Source organism: Hyperolius riggenbachi, chromosome 8 (genome assembly GCF_040937935.1).
Source record: "Hyperolius riggenbachi isolate aHypRig1 chromosome 8, aHypRig1.pri, whole genome shotgun sequence".
In the NCBI taxonomy this organism is placed as follows: Eukaryota; Metazoa; Chordata; class Amphibia; order Anura; family Hyperoliidae; genus Hyperolius; species Hyperolius riggenbachi.
This window is the reverse complement of record NC_090653.1, coordinates 39,751,495-39,768,918: the sequence shown is the minus strand read 5'-3', so window position 1 is coordinate 39,768,918 and position 17,424 is coordinate 39,751,495. Positions and strand designations below refer to the sequence as shown.

Sequence of the window (17,424 nt, the reverse complement as noted above, 5' to 3'; positions counted from 1 at the left end):
TTGTTCAGGGTCTATGGTTGAAAGAATAAGAGGCAGAGGACCAGAACGGCAACCAGGCAACTGGTATTGCTTAAAAGGAGAGAAATATGGCAGCCTCAATATTATTCTCACCTCAGGTTCCCTTGAAAAGTGCAACGCAAAGACAGTGGGCCCAAGTTTTGGTGACCCTTTCCCCAGAAAATTCACATAATTGTGCAGGTTTTCTCAAGAAAATACACATCATGTCGGCAGATTTGCCCAGAAAATACATTCAATCATGTCGGCAGATTTGCCCAGAAAATACATTCAATCATGTCGGCAGATATGCCCAGAAAATACGTGCAATGATGTCGGCAGATATGCCCAGAAAATACGTGCAATGATGTCGGCAGATATGCCCAGAAAATACGTGCAATGATGTCGGCAGATATGCCCAGAAAATACCTGCAATCATGTCGGCAGATATGCCCAGAAAATACCTGCAATCATGTCAGTAGATTTGCCCAGAAAATACGTGCAATCATGTCGGCAGATTTGCCCAGAAAACACATGCAATCATGTAGCAAATTTGCCCAGAACATACATGCAATCATGTGGTAGACCTGCCCAGAACATACACGCAATCATGTGGCAGACCTGCCCAGAACATACACCTGCTAAAATAAATAATAAAAAAAAACATTTACTCACCTGCAGCAGCAGACCTCCTGTCCCAGCCTCCATCCGGCGCGCAGCTCCCATGGGTGTTTGGGTGGATAGGTAGCCTGGTGGGTAGGTAGGTAGGCAGCCGGGTGGGTAGGTAGGTAGCCCTTAGCCGGGTGGGTAAGTAGCCTGGTGGGTGGCTGGGTAGCCGGGTGGGTGGGTAGCCTGGTGGGTGGCTGGGTAGGCGGGTGGGTAGGTAGCCTGGTGGGTAGGTGGGTGGTTAGGTGGGTGGGTGGGTAGGTAGCCTGGTGGGTCTTTACGTAGGTAGCCTGGTGGGTTAGTAGGTAGCCGGGTGGGTAGGTAGCCTGGTGGGTGGGTAGGTAGCCGGGTGGGTGTGTAGGTAGCCGGGTAGGTAGCCGGGTGGGTGGTTAGGTAGCCGGGTAGGTAGCCGGGTGGGTGGTTAGGTATCCGGGTGGGTAGGTAGCCGGGTGGGTGGGTAGGTAGCCGGGTAGGTAGCCGGGTGGGTGTGTAGGTATCCGGGTGGGTAGGTAGCTGGGTGGGTGGGTAGGTAGCCGGGTAGGTAGGTAACCGGCAGGGTGGTTAGGTAGCCGGGTGGGTAGCTAGCTAGCCGAGTGGGTAGGTAGCCGGGTGGGTGGGTAGGTAGCCGGGTAGGTAGCCGGCAGGGTGGTTAGGTAGCCGGGTGGGTAGCTAGGTAGCCGGGTGGGTAGGTAGCCGGGTGGGTGGGTAGGTGGCCGGCAGGGTGGTTAGGTAGCCGGGTAGGTAGCCGGCAGGGTGGTTAGGTAGCCGGGTAGGTAGCCGGGTGGGTGGTTAGGTAGCGGGGTAGGTAGCCGGGTGGGTGGTTAGGTAGCGGGGTAGGTAGCCGGGTGGGTAAGGTAGCCGGGTGGGTGGGTAGGTAGCCGGGTGGGTGTGTAGGTAGCCGGGTAGGTAGCCGGGTGGGTGGTTAGGTAGCCGGGTAGGTAGCCGGGTGGGTGGTTAGGTATCCGGGTGGGTAGGTAGCCGGGTGGGTGGGTAGGTAGCCGGGTAGGTAGCCGGGTGGGTGTGTAGGTATCCGGGTGGGTAGGTAGCTGGGTGGGTGGGTAGGTAGCCGGGTAGGTAGGTAACCGGCAGGGTGGTTAGGTAGCCGGGTGGGTAGCTAGCTAGCCGAGTGGGTAGGTAGCCGGGTGGGTGGGTAGGTAGCCGGGTAGGTAGCCGGCAGGGTGGTTAGGTAGCCGGGTGGGTAGCTAGGTAGCCGGGTGGGTAGGTAGCCGGGTGGGTGGGTAGGTGGCCGGCAGGGTGGTTAGGTAGCCGGGTAGGTAGCCGGCAGGGTGGTTAGGTAGCCGGGTGGGTGGTTAGGTAGCGGGGTAGGTAGCCGGGTGGGTAAGGTAGCCGGGTGGGTGGGTAGGTAGCCGGGTGGGTGTGTAGGTAGCCGGGTAGGTAGCCGGGTGGGTGGTTAGGTAGCCGGGTAGGTAGCCGGGTGGGTGGTTAGGTATCCGGGTGGGTAGGTAGCCGGGTGGGTGGGTAGGTAGCCGGGTAGGTAGCCGGGTGGGTGTGTAGGTATCCGGGTGGGTAGGTAGCTGGGTGGGTGGGTAGGTAGCCGGGTAGGTAGGTAACCGGCAGGGTGGTTAGGTAGCCGGGTGGGTAGCTAGCTAGCCGAGTGGGTAGGTAGCCGGGTGGGTGGGTAGGTAGCCGGGTAGGTAGCCGGCAGGGTGGTTAGGTAGCCGGGTGGGTAGCTAGGTAGCCGGGTGGGTAGGTAGCCGGGTGGGTGGGTAGGTGGCCGGCAGGGTGGTTAGGTAGCCGGGTAGGTAGCCGGCAGGGTGGTTAGGTAGCCGGGTAGGTAGCCGGGTGGGTGGTTAGGTAGCGGGGTAGGTAGCCGGGTGGGTGGTTAGGTAGCGGGGTAGGTAGTCGGGTGGGTAAGGTAGCCGGGTGGGTGGGTAAGGTAGCCGGGTGGGTAGCTATCCGGGTGGGGGGCCCGACTCCTATCCTCCCTCACTCACCTCGGGGCCCCCCTCCCGGTATGCGCGGCGGCCGGCGGGAGAGCAGAAAATACAGGAAGTCTCCGGCCGGGGCTGCAGCAGACGCTAGAGGCAGCTGCTGCTTAGTTTCCGATATGTCTCCAAGTTGCCCTCTAGCGTCTGCTGCAGCCCCGGCTTACTTCCTGTAATTTCCGCTCTCCCGCCACATGAGGGGGGGGGGGGGGCGAGGTGAGGGGGGAGGACAGGAGTCGGGGCCCCCCAGGTTAAAAAAATAAAAGATTAAAAAAAAAAAAACCTGCAATACTTAATGGGCCCCTGAAGCAGCGGAACTTCAGGGGCCCTCGTGCGGCGGCACGGCCGTATGTCCGCCACTGCTTGTACGCGTCACTTGTGTGGTATGTATACCAACTTTAACTAGGGTGCCCAGGCCCAGATTTACATCACAGGAGCCTATGTCCTGTCAACCTAGACTTCACCCACCATGAACCTACAAATTCCCGCCCCAACTTTACCACCAGCATGCCGGCTATCCCAGCTGTCACTTCTCCCTTACTGCCCATCATAGGTAGCTAGAGGTGTCCCTTAGCATTAGGTAGGCAGAGGTACCTTCAGTATTAAGTACCTTACTGGTGCCCCCGACTGACGGGAGATCTCATCAGCAGAATGTCAAGAGCTGGTTGAGTAACCTCTCATGTATGCTCTGCTTGGGACTCTGCATTGGGAAGGAGGGAGATGCTAAGGGAGAGGAGTAAGCTGCCTTTCTATCATTGAGCACCTATAGGGACGTGCCTACATTGCCTTATGGTAAATCCAGCCCTGAGGGTGCCTGTCATAATAACTTTAACTCTGTTGTGAAATGTTATATGACAGATGTGCCTGGTCATATGTTTAAAGTATTTCTTTCATGATGTTCTGTATGTATTTCTTTTCATGTTAAAGAACCAGAGGTTTACACCCCCTAGTGACCAGGTGATTTCTTACAATTCAGCACTTCTCCACTCTAACAGTTTATTGCTCGACCATACAACTTAGCACCCAATTAAACTTTGCCTCTTTTTATTCACACTAATACACCATTCTTTTGATTGGTCTCTGATTGCTGCTGTGATTGTTTTTGTTTAGTTTTTGGGTTTTTTTAAAAGCATTTTTTTTAATTCACTTTCTCATAAAAGATCATTTTTCACCTTTGTTAATAGTAAACCTGAGCCAGTAGATTATTGAAAAACTCCCGATTGCTCCAGGGTGTCAATCAATGAGAATCCTTCCTGAGGAGGACTGTCAATGGTCCACTAAATTAACCAATGAAAATCCTCCTCAGGAAGGATTCTCATTGGTTGAAATCCTGGACCAATGGGGAGCCACGTCAGGAGGCTTAAAGAAGCTTTGCCGATGTTTGTGGATAGTAAAGCACCAGAGAGTCGGCAAGAAGAGGAGTGTGCTCCCGGGGGGCAGCAGCTGAGCAACATCAGTGGTGTGACGGACAACAGCAACATTGCACAGCGTGGGGAGCAGCAGGTGGGAGGAGATTCTTCTGCATGGGACTCCACAATACTAACATACGAGCCCACATGGTAATGATATGGGGGGCTCTGTAACCTCCTTTCCAAAAGAGCCCTTGTTCATATCATGGTGCTCAGGATGACATGGGAGTGCACAGGTTCTGAGGAGCTTATATTGGAATCTGGGCATGTAGTGGCAGATGTCAGGTGCCAGCAACAGTTGGGCGCATCTTCCAGGGGGAAGCGAGGCAGCAGTGCCGGCACAAAACATCGCTCCCCATCGCCCGGCACACTGGGGCATCGCTCAGGTGAACAGCTGCTATGCTCTTTACATTCAGACATCACTTAGGTGTAGCTGGAAATGGAATTTGCTGGCAAATTCTAAGTGATGTCAGTGAATAAGATGCTCGCATGCTGCAAGCTTCTTATCACCTGGAATTGCTCTTGGTCCTGTCTGTCTCCCAGGGGATCACACTGTAAGGCAATATGTAACAGTCTATATGCCTCAGACAGTCACACTACAGGATGCAAAGAGAGGAGAAGAGGTGCCCAGGGGTATGATAAAACTATAAATAAATGAGAAAAGTAGATGAGATGGCCATGGGCGTCTGCAGAAAATTTTCCAGGGGGGAGTGGCTTGGGGATAAGGTGTGTGGCGCTCTCAGCGTGCCAAAAATGGAGTTACGTCGTGCGGCGTGCCAAAAAATGGGTGTGATCATGGACCAGAATGTGGGTGTGGTCACGGGTGGAGACGAGTTTACATGACCGTAGCAATGGTGGGACATTAGATTAGGTCAGTGGTGGTGAACCTTTCGGAGGCCGAGTGCCCAAACTGCAACCCAAAAGTCACTCATCAAAGTGCCAACAGAAATTTAAACTAAATACAAACGTTTTAACTCATACAGGAACATGATGGAAAATCCAAGTTGAAAATTAACTGTGAAGATAAACAATTTCATCCATCCTACTCCTGAAAAATGTATTTTTTTTTAGAACCTCCTAGTTTTATTTTCTGTTTTAAAAAGCTAAACAAGTAGGTTTAATGCTATTGTCTCATATGATGATGATTCAGCTTTCCCCATAGTCTCGCAGTTAGCAATCATGTGACCCCCAACAAGACAAATTCAGCAATCATGAGGCCCCCAAAAAGACAAATTCAGCAATCATGAGGCCCTCAACAAGACAAATTCAGCAATTATGAGGCCCCCAACAAGACAAATTCAGCAATCATGTGACCCCCTACAAGACAAATTCAGCAATCATGAGGCCCCCAACAAGACAAATTCAGTAACCATGACAACAAGACAAATCCAGCAGTCATGAGGCACATAAATAGCATTTCACATAAATAGGCAGAATGCCCTCTTAATATGGTAGACACCTCTCACCTGGGCCCATATGCAATTCACTTTTTCACCTGAGTTATCTCCTAGGTGATAATTTTCCTCTTCTCTTTAAACTAGCTTTTCAGCATTTTACCTTTGAAAAAGTACTCACAAGTTGGTGAAAATGTACTAACAAATGTATTTTGATTATTGTCATTCTTGCTTGTGGCTTGAAATGCATTTTATGACAAGTTGTGAAAATATCACCTAGGAGAAAACTCAGGAGAAAAAGAGAATTGCATATGGGCCCTGGTGTCTGAGTTCTCCTCTACTGACTGCTGTGCCTGGCTGGCAATACTGTTTGGCTGGATTGGGGATGATGTATGTGGCTGAAAGGCCTGGCATTGGTGCTGTGGCCTGGCTGGTGGTGATGCTGTGGCCAGGCTGACGGTGATGCTGTGGCTGGGCTGGCTGGCGGTGATGCTGGGCTGTGCTTGGCTGGTTGAAGTACATTCTGGCCTGACAGGTGGTGATGCTGTGGCCTTTTTGACAGTGATTCTGGGCTGGTTGGCTGGTGGTGATGCAGGGCTGGCTGGCCTGGATAGTTTAGGTAGTGACAGGTGCCCCCTAGTTTAGGTAGTGCCAGGAGCCTCCCAGTTTACGTAGTGACAGCCCCCCCCCCAGTTTAGGTAGTGACAGGAGCCCCCCAGTTCAGGTAGTGACAGGAGCCCCCCAGTTCAGGTACTGACAGGAGCCCCCCAGTCCAGGTAGTGACAGGTACCCCCCAGTTTAGGTAGTGTCCCAAGTTTAGATAGCCAGGTCTATAGGTGTCCCAAGGATAGGTAGCCAGGCCCATAGGATGTACCCAGAATAGGTAGCCAGGTCTATAGGTGTCCCCAGTATAAGTAGCCAGGTCTACAGGTGTCCACAGTTTAGATAGCCAGGTCTATAGGTGTCCCCAGTATAGATAGCCAGGTCTATATAGGTGTCCCCAGTATAAGTAGCCAGGTCTATAGGTGTCCCAAGTTTAGATAGCCAGGTCTATATGTCCCCAGGATAGTTAGCCAGGTCTATCGGTGTGTGGGGTGGCAGCGGAGAGAAGAGGAAACGATGGGCACAGCGGTGGGGAAGGGGGACGTCTCCCCCCTTCCCTTACCTTGGGGCTCCCCCTCTCTCTCGCTTCCCCCTCCAGAATTCACTGGTGCGGGCTGCAGTGGCGGGACACTTACTCTATTCTTCCGGCGTGAGTGATTCTCTCTCTCTGTGTGCCACTGCTCTGGTTTGGACTAAACCAGCGTAGCGGCCCACAGAGAGAGAGAGCTCAGTTGCGCCGGAGAATAGATGAAGTGTCCTGGTCCCGCCGCTGCCCATATTACTGAATTCTGGAGGGGGGAGCAAGAGAGAGGGGGAGCCCCAAGGTGAGGGAAGGGGGGGGGGGGAGACCCCTTCCCCACCGCTCCCTCTTCTCTCTTCGCTGCTACCCCAGGGTGACTTTCGGGTTTGGTTGCCTGGGGGTAGGCAGCAGATGCCCCATTTTGCCCTATGTAGGGATGCCCATGGAGATGGCTTACCTCAATGAAGACAAATTCATAAACACAATCAACTTTATTATGCACTGACAACATGTATCGCGGGTCTGTGCCCACTTCCTCAGGCTGATTAAAGTGCCAAAAGGGGGCTTGCAGCCAACACTTGAGCACTTCAGAAGATAATTTGTCTTCATTTTTAAGCCACCTCATCTACTTTTCTAATTCATTTGTTTTTTTTATGTAGTTTTATCTTATTTGGGCGCCTTTTCTCTTTCCTTTGTGCTGGTCCACCCTCCTTTGAAGGGGTGTTCTTTGGCCTTTTGGGGTTCTGCCTCCAGTAGCACCATTGGTTGTTTTTATATGAGGAGCACAACCGCATCTAGTGCTCCTGGATACCTGAGGGGAGTCAGGTTTATACCAATTGTAACTTTCCTTTGTGAGTATCAATTTTCCTTCCAATATATCTTCTACCTTTTTGTGACATATTACACTATTGGGGCTCTCGTTGTCTCAGTGATTTTTCTTTCCATGGAGTCCATTCACCGTTACTACCTACACTGCAGGAGTAATTTTAATATTCTGTTTGTCTTTCTCAGGCAGCCACATTCTACAGTATTATTACACCGCTGTCTCGGCTCCTGGGTCTGGTATTCCGGAGTTCTCTGTTGTCGTATATCTGGATGATCATCAGATTGTGAACTATAACAGTGAATCCCATCAGGTTCGTTCCGCGGCTCAGTGGATGAATAAACTGGGATCTGACTTCTGGCAAGTGGAGAACCAGGTGTGTAAAGTCTGCGAGTCTGATTTCAAGTATTACGTGAAGAATGTGATGAGCCGCTTGAACCAGACTGGAGGTAAGAAAATTCTGTATTATGTATGGAATAATAGGCAGCCCCTTCACCAAATTATCTTATACTCTAACTAGGTGAGATGATAATGAATCCAGTATTTGATAAAAAAAATGGCCATACCTCTTTATTGGCTTAGATAATCATTAGATTACCAAAACTTCAGATATCAAAGCCATTAAAGAGACTCTGAAGCCGCGGGATAGCGGCGGTTTAGCAGGGGCACACATGCCCCTGCTGAATATAAGAGCTGAAGCGAGTTTTATTCTCACTTCAGACTCTCTTTAACTGGATGAAACCTGTAATTAAACGTTAAACCACGTATCTATAGGAATCTTGGACTGACTGGACAGAGGATAGGAGTGTGATGTGTGTCATGTGACTGCAGGGAGGTGGGGCATGAATGTACAGTTAATGAGGAGAGTGTGATAAACATGGGGAGATGATGAGGATTAACAAATGTGCAAAACATGGCAGAGGCAAAATTAGGCAGACAGAATTATGACACCACCATATTCATGTGGTGCAATATTTTGGGTTTGTTGGTAGTTAAACCTCAGGCGGTGGCACTCACTGCATTGGCAAGCTGTCCCCACTCCTCATCTTCCGTGGTTTTCACCGAGGGTTAAGTCACCCAAGCTTACTTAGAGCCAGTTACATGCACCATTTTTGCTGTCTTTCCTCCCCGGCAGCATTGCATTTATGGTTGTTCTCCTTTCCCCTCGTACTCATTGTAAGGGCGTGGTTGATAGACTGTGCTTTAGTATCTGCTCAAATTTTTGATTGTTCATATTTTCTATCATACTTTTTAATCTATTTGGACAGAAGCCTTTCTTCACTTGCAAATTAGGCCTGGATTCCTCTAGCAGCTATTTTTTAAGCACCAGTGATTTGCAAATTTCTTGCTAAGCTAGATGTGTGAATCCACTTGAGGGATGTGATTATTATTTTTTGTTAAATCCCCCATAGCATTGCATTAGTAAGATCTTTACAAAACACAAGCGCTTAGAAAAACGCTGCTAGTGGGTTCCAGGGTTCACTAATAACTTGAAAAAAATCATTATTGCAGTTGCAAGCAGCGGCGTAACTAGACTGGATCCATTACAGTCTAAGAGCTGGTTCACACTAGGTCCGGAAACGCATCTGTGGCTCCATATTTCAGCCCTGATTAAAAACGAAGCCACGGACAGCGATGTTAAAAAATAGCAGCCGTCTTCACCCAAGAAAAAAAGGGATCTGCCTGCGTTTGCAGGGACCCGTTTTTAAAACCTGAATGGAAGGTCCGGAATTGCTGCATTTTCATGCAACAGATCTGGACCCGGATACACGGATGGGTAATGGTAGGCAATGGGAAAACGGATCCCCCTCTGTTTTCAATGAATCGATTCATTCAAATCGATTCATTAAAAAGAACAGGATCGTGAACCGAAGGAGTAGGTAAGTAGGTAAGGTCTTGGCTCCCTGCTATATGTTGTGACAAGTTTTGCTAAACTAGCTGGAGGGGTAGGGGGGACCCAGGTGAGGGGGGGACGTCCCCCCTCCCCACTGACCATTGCCACCCCGTCCTGCCTGCTATACTAATCCAGCATGGCGGCTGCCTCTCCCCCATTGCTGGACATATGTAGGAAATGTATGCTGCAAACATATCATTTTTAGGAAAAACTGGGAAGGGGAAAAAAAAAGTGTAGAAAAACGGAGTTAGAGTGGATCCATTACAATGCAGAGATATGAACAGCCCCATAGAATTGTATGGCTAGTGAGATAACATGCAGAATTTTTCTGCAACGCAACCGATGCACTGTGAAAGCTCCCTGGCCCTGTCCTGGCATTAACAAGATGAGGATAGTCTTCCTCTTTCCTTCACTTGACAGCTCCGATGAGTAATGTGCGTACTTTGCTCCTATTGAATTACTGATTATCTCTGTGGCTGGGCTTGGGTTTTGGTGACCTCTGTGAAAGGAATCTGTTTTTCTCTTGTGTTGTTCATTTTCTTTCTAAAGTTTCCCCACTAGTGTAAAATATACTGTGCAAGGACAGTGGTTTAAGTCTAGCATGGGGTGAATCCGCTGTGCATTTCTCATTCTGCAAAGCTGCTGGTTACTTCACTATTGCCTTGACATGTATGGACTAATTGTTATAATTAGCAGATTAACTTAGAAGAGTGGGTAATATCTAATGTCTACCCTAACTGTAGCACTGTCACTGCCACCCTGGTACAGGCTTTTATGTCATGGGCACATTCCACAGGGAATAATGTAGCCAGAAGAAGGTCCCGAGATTTAGCAGATACACTCTTGGGAGGCATGGGCGCTGGAATGGGGGTAGCAAACAGTGTAGACATAGAAGGGATGACAGAGGTCATTCAACAATTAGGCACATTGGGACAACAGAACAGGGATGCTCGGATGTGCCTCATCCACGAATTCGGCAATCCGCGTGGTTGCAAAAAAAAATCCGCATTCGGCCCCTGCCGCATGCGGATTTTCGTCCGCGTCCACGCAACCACGCGGATTTTCTGCCGTGAATGGCGTAATCACGCGTGGATTCCCGCCCGGAGGCGGATTTTCTTTTAACGTTAATAACAAAGCCCCCATACATGCTACAATCCCCCAAATTGCATGGATTATCGAGGTGATAAGGGGCAACATAACTTCAACATAAAAAATTCCCCCCCAAATTTTTTTTCTAGAGAAAATGGATTTTAAAGTGAAATCAACACTTTAAATGGGGCTATTAATTGGTAATAAGTGGTTTTAAAAAGGGATATACGCGTTAAGCAGTCAAAGAGGTGAAGGCGAGTTCCAATGGCACTTGGCGGCGAAGGTACAGCTGGAGGAGGATGAGTGGCTGATGCCAAAAAGGCCCCAGAGAGTTTTTTTTTTTTTTTTTGCAGCAATTAGCAATGACATCGCAGCAGAGTTGTCAGTGGACACGGGCAGTGTGAACGCAGAGTGCAGTGGTGGTAGCGACTGAGTCAGGAGAAGGACTATGCAGGCGGTCAGTTCAGCAGCACAGAAGGACCACGGCAACATACTGGTAGTAGTAGTAGCAGCACAGCGTCATAGTGCTGGCCAAAAAATTAAATGCACCCGGTGACCCGGGCAGTGTGAACGCAGACAGAGTACATTGGTGGAAGCGAGTGAGTCAGGAGGAGGAGGACAATGCCGGCGGTCAATTCAGCAGCACAGAAGGACCATGGCAACATACTGGTGGTAGTAGTAGCAGCACAGCGTCATAGTGCTGGCCAAAAAATTAAATGCACCCGGTGACCCGGGCAGTGTGAACGCAGACAGAGTACATTGGTGGAAGCGACTGAGTCAGGAGGAGGAGGACAATGCGGGTGGTCAGTTCAGCAGCAGCAGCACAGAAGGACCATGCCAACATACTGGTAGTAGTAGTAGCAGCACAGCGTCATAGTGCTGGCCAAAAAATTAAATGCACCCGGTGACCCGGGCAGTGATAACGCAGACAGAGTACATTGGTGGTACCGTGGTAGCGACTGAGTCAGGAGGAGGACAAAGCGGGCGTTCAGTTCAGCAGTTCAGAAAGTTTAAAATATTTGGACAATGGCGTCCGCTGACTCGGCCCAGGCTTTGCTGCCCCCCTTTCTGCTGCATCACGACCACGTACAGCTGGGCGTCCTCTCCCTGGACTAAGGAGCAGTCCCAGAAGTGGCTGAGGCAATTGAACTCCCTTTCCTCTCACCCCGCGAAACCCTGCCAGACATGTTGCTAGTAATGAATCACTGGATGCAGTGGGCACAGTACAAGGTCACTGAAGGATGCACCAGGCACAGTACAACGGCACTGAAGGATGCAGTGGGTACAGTACAACGGCACTGAAGGATGCAGTGGGCACAGCAGTGGGCACTGGATATACAACTAGGTCACTGAAGGATGCAGTGGGCACAGTACAAGGTCACTGAAGGATGCAGTGGGCACAGCAGTGGGCACTGGATATACAACTAGGTCACTGAAGGATGCAGTGGGCACAGTACAAGGTCACTGAAGGATGCAGTGGGCACAGTACAAGGTCACTGAAGGATGCAGTGGGCACAGCAGTGGGCACTGGATATACAACTAGGTCACTGAAGGATGCAGTGGGCACAGTACAAGGTCACTGAAGGATGCAGTGGGCACAGCAGTGGGCACTGGATATACAACTAGGTCACTGAAGAATGCAGTGGGCACAGTACAAGGTCACTGAAGGATGCAGTGGGCAAAGCAGTGGGCACTGGATATACAACTAGGTCACTGAAGGATGCAGAGGGCACAGTACAAGGTCACTGAAGGATGCAATGGGCACAGCAGTGGGCACTGGATATACAACTAGGTCACTGAAGGATGCAGTGGGCACAGTACAAGGTCACTGAAGGATGCAGTGGGCACAGCAGTGGGCACTGGATATACAACTAGGTCACTGAAGGATGCAGTGGGCACAGTACAAGGTCACTGAAGGATGCAGTGGGCACAGCAGTGGGCACTGGATATACAACTAGGTCACTGAAGGATGCAGTAGGCACAGTACAAGGTCACTGAAGGATGCAGTGGGCACAGCAGTGGGCACTGGATATACAACTAGGTCACTGAAGGATGCAGTGGGCACACAAGGATGTCACACTGTGTAATGAGATGCTCATATGCGAGCGAGCAGTGGGCACTGGGCACGGCACAAGGTCACTGACAGAATGAATGAACAGCGCTGGCAGAGAGTGGCGGCGTCGGCGGTGTGACTGGCTGCCTGCAAATAGTACAAGTGTATAACTGTCACTGGAATATGCAAGTGAACACTGCAGCTGCACTAACCTGCCTGCCTGCACTACACACAGATAATCCCCACTCCCAGTACACTGACTACACTGCAGCACTGAACCTGCCTGCACTACACACAGTTAAATAATCACTAGACTCCCACACTCCCACTACACTACACTGACTACAACTAACTACAGCAATCACTCACTGACTAGCTAACTGTGTACAGTATAAGAGCAGTGTTAGCAAAAAAAACGCTTTGTTTTTAACATAATAAATGCACTTGCTCAAACAACAATGGCCTGGAGATAATCCTCTCAGCACCACAGTCTAGCAAGGACAGAGCTTTTCCATCATGGCCGCCGCTTTATATTCAGGAGGGGAGGTCATAGCTCCCCTCCTGTGATTGGTTGCTAGGGCCTGGCTGGGGCACTCTGATTGGCCTGCAATGTGTCACTTCCGCATAGTTTGACGCATTTCCGCAAACCACGACTTCAGCACCGGGTTTCACGAGCGTGAATGCGGATTTCTGTCCGCATTCACGCAAAGCCGAAGTAGATTTTCGTGGTTGAAAATCTATTCACGGCTTAGCGTGTCCGAGGCGGAATGCGTCAAAATGGTCGTGAATCCACGCGTAAGCGTGATCACGACCTGGCGGTGAGCACCACTACAACAGATTGTGGGTACCCAACTAGTGTTGAGCCGAAATTTTCGAAATTTCGCGTTACTATAATTACGCATGCAAAATTTGCTATTACGGCGTGAAATTATGGTAGCGTAATTGACATTAAAATCGTAATTGATAATACCGTAAGCGTAATTTTCAACGCGTAATTTCGCGTTTCGTTCATAATGTAATTTCACGTTAAACCATAACGTAATTTTCGCATTTCTTCGTAATTTCACGAATTTCGTGCAGGCAGCCTCTTCCCCTATGAGATTGCTCAACCTCCTGTTGTTTTTGTTTGCATTAGCCAATTAGAAGCGAATCAGCGGTAGTCAGACGAGCGCTAACAAATTTTCGCATATAAACGCTTTTTCGCGTTAAATAATGTAAAAACTAAGCATGCGCAGTTCAAGGGTGTATTGACAAGAATGTTTCTTTAGTTTAATATGAACTATCGCGAAATTACGTTATGTAACTACGCTTACAAACGGTTGCATGCAAGGCAAACGTAATTTTGCGATACCCACTGTAATACGAAAGCTACGCGAAAATTACGCTTGCGCGGAATTTCGCGAAATCCTTCTTAATTACGATTATGTACTTACGGCCATAATCGTACTTACACTAATAACGCGAAATTTCGCGAAATCGTAATTAGGTCATTACGCTCACCTCTATACCCAACATCATCTGAACTTGGTTTTGGAACAGTTAACGCACAACACATATAAAGTTCAGGGGTACACTCAAATAATTCTCAGAAGATTGCAGTACATGCTAAGGGTACTGCATGGGAGACAGCATGCCAGCATGCCTGCAGACCGAGTTAACAGCAGATTTTAAGATAATGGCTCAAGCCTTTTCAGAAGGTAAAACTCCTTTACAGCTGAGACTTGACAAGGAGCGATTTGACGATTTTCCGGGGGAAGGATCTTTTGCATGGAGGCACTGAGATGTGTGGGTAAACAAATGGATAGGGTGTGACAATTTTTTATGCACCGCTACTTCCTTAGTTCCTACCAGTGGAGAAACCCAGGTAGTTTTGCCAGTAGTATCCCTGGGTACACCTGTTTCCTCAACACATGTCTTACACCATGACCTGAGAGGTCAACGTTTTTTGGTGCTAGACGGGGAGGTGAAACAAGTAGATTTTTCATCATGCTGGCAATTCTCAGAGAGTTACCTGTGTTTGCCGGGGCAAGTCCGATTTAGGGAGGAAGCCTGCTGGCTCAATAACACAGAATGCGCAGCTGCCCTCCAAGAGATCCCTCCTAAAGCCAAACCAATATCTCCGGTGGCTGAAGGAAAAGTTTGTTTTTTAAACATGAGGTCTAATGACACATTCATGGTAGATTTTCATAATTGTTCCGATAAGGTTGATTTTTCCAGGGGAACATGTTGTGTAAGCGGAGATCCCATATGGATCAAGTCATCCAGGTTTGACTATGTTATTCCTCGAATTGTTAGGAGAACTCTAAAGTTCAAAGCTCCACAGGAAGTGTCCATCCTGAGGGATAACACGCCATGGGACAAATGGGTACAGGTTTTGACACAAGATCACACTTTGTTAAAACGGTTAAACAAACAGAACACTAAACTAGAGGTGATATTTCATCATAATCAAGGTGATCTTAAAAAGGTTGAACACAAATAATCAGGTGAGTTCAAGTCTGACCTGGTGGAAAAGGTTTTTGGCGATATTCCAGGGACACTCGGACTGGGCCTCTACAATTCAAAATTTCTTCCTACATCCACTGGTCGTAGTGATGGGGGTGGCGATCTTGGGAATCATTATCCAGGTGAGTTTGGGTGTGAAATTACGCAAACAAATTAACACAGTTAAGAGATTGGTGCCTCATAAACAATCTCATGAACCAATATTTCCAAATTAAGGGATATACAGGGTTACGGGTATAAGTTTTAGCAGTACATATGATGGAGCTGATTGTTTAAAGGCGCTCTTTTAGAAAGCACCTGGCACTGCTCCGTTGTTTAACAGACAAACAAGTTTCACTTTTCTGTGATCATGCAAGTTTGTAAGTGATACGCAAGTGACGCAAATGCTGAGAATGTGGTATAGAGGGACTTAGAAGCAGGGCATCCCCAGAGAGCCTGGTTACAGGAAGACCAAGAGGTCTTGCCCTCTCTCCCAGGGATAACCACCTAGAGCAGAGAAAGTGTGTGAGCACGAGCATCGAAAAGTGAAAGAAAGAAAAGAAACCGGGTACTGCTGGGTTCAGAAGCAGGGATCTGCAGATCAAGCCATTTTAGGGGGATTGTTATAATTTAAGTAGGCCTCAGTTATTTGGACTGAGTTTTAGGTAAAAGGCTTGTTCGCAGAGTATACCTTTAAAGAGACTCCGTAACAAAAATTGCATCCTGTTTTTTATCATCCTACATGTTCCAAAAGCTATTCTAATGTGTTCTGGCTTACTGCAGCACTTTCTACTATGACAGTCTCTGTAATAAATCAATGTATCTTTCCCCTGTCAGACTTGTCGGCCTGTGTCTGGAAGGCTGCCAAGTTCTTCAGTGTTGTGGTTCTGCTATGAACTCACCCTTTCTGGCCCCTCTATGCACACTGCCTGTGTGTTATTTAGATAAGAGAGAAGAGAGAAGCTGCTCTAATCAGCTGGATAAATCGTCCTCTGAGCTGGCTGGGCTTTCACATACTGAGGAATTACAGACAAGGGCAAAGCTGTTTGCAAGAAGAAAAGAGCAGCCTGAAACTTCAGTGCATGGGGGGAAAGAAACACACAAATGATCTCTTGAGATTCAAAAGGAATGCTGTATACAGCCTGCTTGTGTATGGATGTATTTTCTATGTGTGGACATACTGTACATCAACCTACTTCCTGTTTTGGTGGCCATTTTGTTTGTTTACAAACAAACTTTTTAAAACTGTTTTTAACCACTTTTAATGCGGCGAGGAGCGGCGAAATTGTGACAGAGGGTAATAGGAGATGTCCCCTAACACACTGGTATGTTTACTTTTGAGCGATTTTAACAATACAGATTCTCTTTAAGAAGAGGTTCTCTCAGAATCGAGGATGCAGGCAGTTACCAGGAATATGTCCTGAACATGTCCCTGAAGGAAGGCCACAGGCATAAACTGCCCCAGACGGTTAGGAGACCTAAAGGTAAACATAGGCCATATTTACCAAACATAACATTCTTTGCATGTAGGGTAAAGAAGTACTTGGAATATTAATTGAGTAGGTGTGTGTCATTACCCTACGAGGGATCTGAACCAATTATAGGTGTAGGGGGATGGTTCAGATGATGACACAGTTAACTCTTTCCTGGTCAGTAATAAGGTCCGTACACACGCCGGACTTTAGGCAACGACGGGTCCGTCGTTGCCTCCCGCTGGGTGGGCGTGCCAGCGACAGTCCGGCGTGTGTACGCTCTGTCGTCAGACTGATACGGCTGTTTCTGAGCGATCCGCCCGACTGTCGCTGGCACGCCCACCCAGCGGGAGGCAACGACGGACCCGTCGTTGCCTAAAGTCCGGCGTGTGTACGGACCTTTAAGGTTCATGATGGGCCAACGGAGCTCACTCTTACTTTCACGCTCTCTATCTACTGACTGGAACCCTAATTACTTTCCTTTATTCATGTAACCTGATAGAACATATGCTGTATATATTAGATAGGCCTCAGGGCTTGGTAGTTAGATGTAACGTAGTATTGACAGAAGATAACCTGATTACCATTCAACAGGAAGGTAATCAAGAAGCTGTAACGCAACAGATTTACTACAGAAGAATCTGCTTTGCTAAGATGTAACGAGCTGTATCTGTATATATGTTGACTGAATAAACACCTTGAAACTTGGAAGACACCTAAAGAAGTTCTATCTCCTATGCTGTTTGCTGTGATGAGAGGCGTGTTTGCAGCTCTTACTAATGAGTTGCTGGTGCCGGAATAAAGGTGTGTTGTGAAACGTATAGTTTCTTACACTAATGACAGTGAATGGGAGCCAGAAGCACTGGCATCAGTGGAGGTGCCAGCAATACTGCACTCTGCAGGGAAATTCACTAATGCATAACATGAAGACTTCACAAGGAATGAAAGGGGGCATTTATCCAGGTAATTCTTCATCAGTGTATCATAATAAATTTGACCCACTGTGCTAACTAAGGTGCAAGAGTCCTGGATGAAGCAAAGAGGAAGGATTGGAAGGACACTTCCTGAGGAGGCACG

The 17,424-nt window shown here is 48.5% G+C and overlaps 1 protein-coding gene across 2 annotated transcripts in view; it reads left to right on the top strand.

Moving 5' to 3' along the window:
• LOC137528092 (major histocompatibility complex class I-related gene protein-like) overlaps positions 1 to 17,424 on the top strand; it is a 94,407-nt gene that overhangs the window by 23,611 nt on the left and 53,372 nt on the right. For both annotated transcript variants that reach the window (XM_068249356.1, XM_068249355.1), the window contains exon 2: positions 7,544 to 7,804. In XM_068249356.1, coding sequence (XP_068105457.1) covers positions 7,544 to 7,804 — 261 coding nt within the window. The remainder of the gene's footprint in view (positions 1 to 7,543; positions 7,805 to 17,424) is intronic.